The sequence below is a fragment of the Chrysochloris asiatica genome, unplaced genomic scaffold, assembly GCF_000296735.1.
Source record: "Chrysochloris asiatica unplaced genomic scaffold, ChrAsi1.0 scaffold00636, whole genome shotgun sequence".
In the NCBI taxonomy this organism is placed as follows: domain Eukaryota; kingdom Metazoa; phylum Chordata; class Mammalia; order Afrosoricida; family Chrysochloridae; genus Chrysochloris; species Chrysochloris asiatica.
This window is the reverse complement of record NW_006409154.1, coordinates 42,307-51,578: the sequence shown is the minus strand read 5'-3', so window position 1 is coordinate 51,578 and position 9,272 is coordinate 42,307. Positions and strand designations below refer to the sequence as shown.

The following is a 9,272-nucleotide window of genomic DNA, read 5'->3' as shown; positions in this document are numbered from 1 at the left end:
CTGCAGATGGTGGGGGTAGGGATGAATAGTGACCCACTCCTCTTCCTCCCCCCATGGGCTCCATACCTTCACCTTCTTCTCTGGAGATGAATCCTGACAACACTAGGTGCAGAAAAAGAAAGAAAGAAAACAGCTGCCTCCGGGGCTGTTTGGCCAAGAGGGAGCCATGACTACTGACCCCGTGGCAGTCAGGTCCCGCAGAGGAGCACTCACCTTCAGGGCTGAGGCAGAAGTCTGTGGAGGTGGACCCATGCTCATTGTGGATGGTGCACCGATACATGCCGCAGTCCACCGGGGATGCCTGCACAATGGCCAGCGCCGCCGGCTCCTCGTCCCCTGCACTGCAGAGAGTGAAGGTCTTCAGAAGTCACTGCCATGCACAGGGTTCATAGGGCGGAACAGACTGCGACCCTAAGAATCCTCAGATCCCCACCCCAGAAGCCACCGAGAACCCAGGCTCTGGGAGCATGGGAGGTGAGAGACACCCAACCCCAACATGACACTAGGTTAGGCAAGAGCTTCAACGGTCACATCTCTGCTTGGGGAAGAACAGCTAGCATATCCCTCATGGGGTAATCATGATGCCGGGCAGCATCATTACTGTGCTTCCAGAACCAGGTAGGATTGAGGTGGTCCCAGTCAGCTTACCTCCTGCCCACCTCGCCCACTGGGCGCTGGTCTTTGGCCCATGTCAGGACTGAGTCACTAAGAATGTTGAAAAACTGGCACCAGAGCTTCAGACTGCCGGAGGCATCAGGAAACTGCTCCACCCTAATCTTCCGGATCACCTGTGGGGCTGAGTGGGGGCGGGGGGGGGGGGAGGGGGAGAGAGCAACCAATAAGAGGGGGATCCAGCTAAGAGGCCCAGCTCCATCCTGTGCGTCTCTGGCCCTTCTCATAGGTGGATAAGCAATGGCAGAGAGCTGGGGCCAGGATTGAGAGAAAATAGGATTCCAGTCTCGTACTAGCTCCCTCTATCTCTGAGGCTTCTGCCCTGATCCTCCAAGCATGATTCTAAGCTGGAAAAGCCTCACAGGTGAGAACACAGGCAACAAGAACACAGCTCATTAGCCCCTAACTCTAGAAACCTGCCCTGAGCCCTGCCTTGTGACACAGTCTGTTTGGAGGGTGTGATGGTGATAATGATAGGAGAGCTGAAATGCTGCTGCAGGCCTGGCCCAGGATAAGTCCTGATTTACTCTATCCCATTTAACTCTCACTGGACAACACTCACAATGCTACAAAGTTTTCATCCCATTTTGCAAAGTAGCGGAGTCAGGAAAAGATTCCATTGATCCTGGATCATTAAATTAGGCCTTTTCAAAGGTAGTGTGTCCAACCCTAAACAAGACTCCTGGTATGGCACTGTAGGATCAGCACCGGGCTGCGAACCACAAGGTCAGCAGTTCAAACCCATCAGCTGCTCCTCGGAAACCCTAGACAGAGTCACTATGAGTCGGAACCGACTCGACAGCACTTAACAACAAACAAGAGTAAGGCCGTGTGTTTGTTAGTGTTTGTTAGCAGAGGCCATGTTCTCAGTGGCTTCCAGACAGTCTTCCCCCATGAAGCCACCTGCTCTGTCCCTGTTGCTTACCTTTGAGCAGGTTTTTGTCTTTCTTGGGCTTGGCCGGAGCATCCTGCTTGCCTTCATCCAGTGCTGGTTCTACATCCAACCCACCAGCCTTGGTGCAGGTGTCTGGGTCTCCAGCTGCTGGCTCCTCTTCCATCTTTGGCACTTCCAGCAGACCTGTCTTCCTGCCCTGGGTAGGGGACCGCCTCTCCCGACCTGGAGTCCCTGAAGACCCAGGCACCAGGCCCTTCCTGGACCCCCGAGGGGAAATTGTGGGGCTCTCCCTTTCTTCAGGCTTGGCTGCCTCCCCTTCTCCCCCAGCTCGGGCCTTAGGGAGAAATCTCTTCCTCCGAGCCCCTAGAGCTAGCTCCTCAGGTGTGGCTGCGGGGAGATCTGTCAGAACCTCCCCTGAAAACTCTTCCTCTTGGAAGGACTCCTGGACTCTGCTCTCTGCTGAGAGCAATTGCTGCCCAGCACCTGCCAACCCACCTGCCTCCCCAGTTGACCCACTCACGCTGCTCTCCATGGTAGCTCCTAAGTGGTCAGGACTCTTAAAGGAAACCTCTCCTTCACTCTCACCCTTATTGGATCCTTCTTCTGAGACTGGCCCAGGGCCTTCCTCACCTACCACGATGGAAGGGACAGTGAGGGGGCTGGGGCTGGGGCTCTGGGAAGCCTGCACAGCCGCCAAGGCCTGCTGGCCCGCCTGCACCTCACGGTCCAGGAGACCAGTGAGGCGGCGGGAGGTGCAGGGGCTCAGCAGTAGGGTCTGCGCGCTTTGCACCAAGTGGTTATTCTCCACGCGCTCCAGGATCCGCCGCGATGTCCGAGGACTCAGGCCAGCCACTTCCATGGTGGGGACCAGAGAAGAGGAGGAGGCCTGGGGCTCTGCTACTCCTCCACTTGCCTCTGTGCCAGAGAGTTTTAGCAGCAGAAGCAAGTAGTTCTTCAGGGAATCTATGAGGCCAGGATCACAGCTCTGGGGGCCTGGGAGCCGACCCTCTCCATCTGAAACCTTGGAACAGGCCCCCTCACTGTTGGCAGTCATGGTTTCTGGTGGGTGACCCTGGGTAGGGGTTGCCGGATGAAGGTTCCCATATGGTATGGGGGGAGATCCGAACAAGCCTTGGGCCTCAGATGGCAGGGAGGTAGCAGTGCTCGTGTGCTGAGATGTCAGAGTGCTGGGCAGCCCCTCCAGTGGGCTACTGGTCAAGCTATTCCCAGGAAGAGAGGGTGTACTGGGCATCTCTGGGCTCAAGCCAGTTGGAGGACAGCTGCTCAGATCCACAGACAGCACTTCCCCAGGCTGGTCTTCCGTGGGGCAGTGGGACAAGCTGCTCTTTAGCTTGGGCTGAGCTGGGCTTGACCACCGTGGCCCTGGACATCTCTTCCCTCCCATTGGCTCCAAGCTCCCCTCAGGAGGCAGCTGTGCTGGGAGTGGAAGGCTCCCTGGCAGGGGGCCCAGCACAGTTTCCTCATGGTTTCTGGAGGCTGTTACTGCTGTCTCTTCAGAGCTGAGCACAAGACCGGTTTTTTCTGGGACAGAAGACCGTTCTTGGGTCTGCTCAAAGTGTCTCGTAATCTGAGGAGGCCTAGGACCCTCTGAAGGAGGGGATGCTGGGGCTCTAGACTGTGGGCTGCGGCTGCTCATAAGCTTCTCCTCTGACTGACCTTCTAGGGTCGTGGGAATGCTTCCTTCTGACTGAGGCCCTTTCTCTCCCTGGATCCTTCTGTCTTCCTGTGTCCTCTCATCTGCCTGTGTCTTCCTGTTTTCTTGCATCTTTTCACATGCCTGTGTCCTTTCTGCCTGTGCCCCTGCCCTACTCTTTGTCACCACATCCTCCTGTGAACTCCTGCCTACCTGTCTCCTCACACTTTCTTGGCTCCCAACGTCCACCTGTGTCTTCCTCTCTGCTTGTGTCCTCAGTGTTGTTTGTGTTCGGTCTCCCTGTGTCTGCCCATCTGTCAGCATCCTCCCTTCCACCTGCATCTTTCCATCTGCCTGTGCATTCTTGTTGCCTCCTGTTCTCCTGTCAGCAAAGGTTCTGCCATCCTCCTGGGTTTCTGTATCCATGGGCTCAATAGTAGCCTGAGTTGTGGAGGTGCTGGAACCAAGGGAGACGACATCAGAGCTGCTGCTGTCTGGTGTGATGAGGACCATGGTGGCCTGGGACTCCAGAGCCTGAGGACACACATACAAAACAAGAAGCCTTTGCATCAGGAGTTCCAATCTGACCTCATCCAGATTTGACTGATAGGACTCTTGTCACTTGGTTTCTCAGGCCAGCTGGGGATGGGAAGCAAAGGGTATGTGGCAAAATCCCAAAGTCTCATGCCTGCTTACCCCAGCCCCAGATTCTAGCATCAGGACCAGGGAATAGCTAGCATTCCAATCCAGCTCTGGTACCTACCATTTCCCCCTGAAATCATGATTTTCCTGAAGATTGTTCCCATGTTATCCTATCCTTTTCCCCCTGCCATTTGAAAGTGAGTGTCCCTTCTCCAGGGTCCCCACGACAATCAAGCGGTTCCTCTTATTACCCTGGCTAGAATTATGGATGAAGTGGGAGAGTGCAATGACCTCAGTGGCAGCACCCACCATTAATGAGGAAGTGGTAATATCATGCCATCCAGAGAGGGTTAAAGTAATCATAAATGGCTCCTATGTCAAGAAATCAATGACACATTTACTATTGTCCTTTCAGCACACTTATTATATGCAAGGAGTTCTGGTGTGGTGTTGCAGGATAAGCACTGGACTGCTAAAAGGTCCAGTGGTTAAAACCTACTAGTCGCTCCTTGGAAACCCTATATGGGGCTGCAATGAGTTGGAATGAATTCAAAGGCACTTAACAACAACCATATGCAAAGCACTACCATGAATTGGAAAGGACTTGAAAGCAACTTGTTTAAGGTTTTCTGGTTTATGTTATTGTAAGCTGCTGCTGAGTTGGTCCCTGGCTCAAGGTGACCCCATGCACAACAGGACAAAACACTGCACAGTCCTGCGCCATCCCCAGGATCCCTTGTGATTCAGCACCATAGGGTTCCATTGACTGATTCCTAGAAATAGATCACTAGGCTCTTCTTTCCCAGAATGTCTTGGTCTAAGGAAGCCTGGCAGCATTGTAGGATAAGCACTAGACTGTTGACTGGCCAGCAGTTCAAACTCACCAGCTGCTCTGAGGGAGAAAGACAAGGCCTTATGCTTCTGTATAAATTTACATTTTAAGAAACCCTATACAGAGTCACTATGAGTCAGAATCAATTGATTGCAGTGGGTTGTGTTGGGTTTGATGTCTTCATCTAGATACTCTACTGAAACTAGTCTAGTTTAGCAACACACAAGCCTCACACTTGTGAGGAATCAAACCCAATTCTTACTGGCCAGGAATCAACCCTGAGTCTCCCGCATGAAAGGCAGGAATTCTACCACAGACCAGTGGTGGTGGTGTGCCATCGAGTCGGTTCTGATTCCTAGCGACCCTGCATAGGGGTTCTGGTTACGGGAGCAGAAAACCTCATTTTTCTCCCACACAACAGCTGGTCATTTCAAACTGCTGACCGTGAGGTTATCTGCCTGACTGGTAACCACTACACTGCCAGCGCTCCTTACAGACCTACTAATGCCCTCCTAAACAGTATGCTAGGCCCACTGTATATATTATCTTAACATACAACATTTGTGAGAATTACTCCTTTTTACAGAGATGAACACTGATGATCACAGGGAAAAAATGTAATTTGTTCATTATCAGATGCAAGTGGCAGAGTTTAGATTAGAACCACAATTGCAGATCCCAAGTTATTTGATTTTATCCTTAATGCCACTCATCCCAATATAACTAAAGGATTTTCTGTCTAAACATGGTGGCATAAGGCAATAATCTCACCCTTTTTCTTCCTGAACACAACCAAAAAACAAAGTAAACAAGAAGGAAAAATGGAAATTCCAGTGTTGATGAAACTAGAGACCAACGTAATCCACATATAAAACTTAAAGATAGAAAATGGATAAAAGTTATCAAAAGCGGATAGAGGCAGGTGCTTGGGAGGTGAGGAGTAATAAAAGCTGTATGTGTGGGAATAAATAGTGAAACCATTTAGGAACGACAGGTCTCAGAAGATAACAGTAAAAATTCAGTTACTATAGGTAAGGGGCTCCTTCTAAAGGATGAATGAGCTTTGCATACGAGGGCTGTAGGATCATAGAGGAGCCTGGGTTGTACAATGACCAAACACTCAGCTAACCAAAGGGTGAGGATCCAAACCCAACAGTGGCTCCATGGGAGAAAAGACCTGGTGATCTGCCCCTATACAGATGATAGACCAGATATGGGGCAGTTCCACTCTGTCTTCTAGGATCAGTGTGGTGGTGGTGGTGGTGTGCTGTGAAGTCGGTTCTGACTCATAGTGACCCTGCTTAAGGTTTCCAAGGCTGTGAATCTTTACAGGAGCAGAAAGCCTCATCTTTCTCCCATGGAACCACTGGTAGTTTCGAACTGCTGACCATGAGGTTAGCAGCCCGACTCATAACCACTATGCTACCAGAGCTCCTTAGGATCAGTATGAGACATAAACAACTCTATAGCACACAACAACAACAGGATCATGGAGAACTGGATAGAAATAAACCAAAAGACACACAGGGAGAAGAGTGGATTGGCTCCCGGGAAGCAGATTTTAGAAATCACCAACAAAACTTATGCTCCCTGGAGCAACTTCCTAAAAACTGCTAAGGAAATCCATCCTATGTAATAAAAGATAGAATTGGCATATTTTTAATGGATCCATTAAAAGGCATCATAAGAAAAGATATGGGAAAGAGAAATAAAACTTACCAAAGAACATTCACCAGAAATGTTAACATGAAACAAAAACACTGACCAATGTTTCATCAACAATTTTAAAGGCTTACTGAGGAAACCATCTTTATGAAGGAAGAACACAAGTGAGATTTCAGTAGGAAGATACATAAGAAACCAAGGAGTCCAGGGCAAGATGGCAGAGTAAGCAGATGCACTGAGCTGACCCTCTACAACAAAGGCATGAGAGAGCGAGTAAAAGAGATGCAGATTGTAATCCTGGAACCCTGGGTATCACAGGACAGGGCAGAGAGTACCAACAGGAAGAGAAAATTGAACAGGAGCAATGAGAGAGAAGAAAAGCAAGAGGACTATAGGTAGGCATGGCATATCACAGCTGTCTTGAGCACTTATGAGTGGCTGGTGATACAGCTACCTGCAGGCACAGGATGAGGCTGGAAGTTGGCTGCAGAGGGTGCAGTTGCCCTCCTGGTAGCCAGGGGCGTGGTCAGACCCTGCCCTTGCCAACCCAGTGGCCAGTGGCACCCCCACCTGTGCAGCAGTTGTTCTACCTGGCATAGCACCTGTATCAGGAGGCACATGAGCCCAACCTGAACTATGCTACACAAACAGTGAACAGAAAACTGAGTTTATACTTCTAAAGCTTACCTACCACATCCACAAGGAGACAGGTGGTGTGTGCTTGAGACTACACCAATATACAATCATCAACTAAATATAAGCATGACACCACAGTGTTTTGGAGAAAGCAGACGATTTCAGCTTACACAAAGAAACAAGACAGAGTGCTTCAAACTAGATCGAAATACAGAGTCAGAAATAATATAACACTAGAAATGGTATTAGAACTACCTGATAAGGAATTTAAAAGGATGCTAATAAGGCAACTTCAATGGATTGTGAGAAAGACTGAGAAAACTACAGATGAAATCAAGGAAAACAGACAAAACTGTGGATACAACTGACAAAATAATTGAAAGACAAAAAAAAAAAAACAAAAAAAAAAAACCACACACAAAAAGGGAATCATACAAATACACCAACTAGAAGCCAGAAGTTTAACACTTCAGAAACAGATAATACACTGAAAGGGCAAAGAAATAGAATTGAATCAATGGAAAGCCGAATTACTGAGCTTGAAAAAAATATCTCTCAGATTCATCTGCTAGAGGAACAATGTGAGACATTGTCAAGAGGAATAACTTATGTGTGATGGGAATCCAGGAAGAGTACAAAAAACAAAAACAAAACATTAAGAATATTGTCCAATATAGTGTTGTCAGAACAAAATTTTCCTAACTTCACAAAAGAAGAAAAGATAATCATTCAAGAAGTTGAATGACCTTCAAACAGAGGAGACTCCCAAATAAAAACACCAAGACATATTATAATCAAACTTTTCAAAACCAAAGACAAGGAAAGAATCCTGAGACTAGATCAAGAAAAAGGAAAAGTTACCTAAAAATGAGACCTAGTAAGAATAAACTCTGATTTCTCAGCAGAAACCATGCAGTCAAGACGACAATGGAATGACATATATAAAACTCTGAAAGAAACAAATTGCCAACCAAGAATCATATATCTGCCTCATGTGCCCCAGAAATAGAGCTGCACCACGCCCCCCCCCCACACACACACACACACGGGGCTTTTAAGGCTGTGACCTTTCCAAAGCAGTTCACCGCGTCTTACATCTGAAGTGCCTTTGTGTGAGTTTTAACTACCAATCTTTTGAATAATGTTGTTGTTAAGTGTCACTGAGTAGGTTCTGACCCATAGTGACCCTATATAGGGTTTCCAAGGAGCAGCTGGTAAGTTTGAACCACTGACGTTGTGGTTCAAACCAACCTTGCAGTCCAGTGCTTTAGCTCACAGTGCCACACCAGGACTTTGTTAGGTTATAAAGTCTATTAAGTTCTTCCTATTAAAGTTGAAAGAATTTAATAGTCTTATAACCTGAATTAATTAATTAATGCTCTGAACTGTAAAGTTGTTTAGAACCACAAGGTTGGTGGCTCATGCTCACCAGCTGCTCCTTGGAAACTATGGTTGCTATGGATCAGAACCAACTTGATGGCACTTAACATCAAAACAACAACATGACCTAACAAAGGAGCTCTTGTGGCACAGTGGGTTAAGCATTAGGCTACTATCTGAAAGGTCAGTGGTTCAAATCCACCAGTCGTTCCTTGGGAGAACGATAAGGTTGTCTGCTTCTGTAAGGGTTTACAGTCTTAAAAACACTAAGAAGCTATTCTACTCTTTCCTAAACAGTCGCTATGGTCAAAATCAGTTCAATGGCAGTGGATTTGATATTCAAGAATATATATATAAGCTAAAAAAATATGACCTTATTAAAGATAACTCATCACCTTTTTTAAATGCATTTTTTAAAAAGTCAATATAAAGCATGTCTAGGAGTTTAGAAATGTTTAAACCATGATCCTAAAGTTTTCCTACAAGAATAAACAAGAAAGAATAACTAAGAAAAATTTTTTAAGAAACATAAGAAAAGGAATTTACCTGCCAGATATGAAAACTAAAATAATTAAAATAAGATTATCCTATTGTGAGAATCAATAAACAGATTAATGGATTGTGGTAGATATATATGAAGAAATTAAAATAGATTCTACTGCATATATTAAAATTAGCATATAAAGGAAGAATCACAAACTAATAGGTGAAGCTGAATAGTCTATAAATGATTTGGGGGAAAATTATCTACTTATTAAAAATAATCAAGTCAGAGACTGATGCTGTACTATATTGTTATTGTTGTTGTTAGGTGCCATCAAGTCAGTTCAGGTTCATATCAACCCTTTACCAAGCATGGTGTCTTTCTCCAGGGACTGGTCCCTCCTGATAACATG

General features: G+C 47.0%; 1 protein-coding gene across 1 annotated transcript in view; it reads right to left on the bottom strand.

Annotated features, from left to right (window-relative positions):
* ALPK3 (alpha-kinase 3) overlaps nt 1-9,272 on the bottom strand; it is a 58,905-nt gene that overhangs the window by 10,093 nt on the left and 39,540 nt on the right. Inside the window, exons 4-9 of the mRNA XM_006877846.1 lie at nt 3,844-3,860; nt 2,147-3,755; nt 1,598-2,107; nt 649-796; nt 214-341; nt 67-102 (exon numbers count right to left, since the gene is read on the bottom strand). Coding sequence (XP_006877908.1) covers nt 67-102; nt 214-341; nt 649-796; nt 1,598-2,107; nt 2,147-3,755; nt 3,844-3,860 — 2,448 coding nt within the window. The remainder of the gene's footprint in view (nt 1-66; nt 103-213; nt 342-648; nt 797-1,597; nt 2,108-2,146; nt 3,756-3,843; nt 3,861-9,272) is intronic.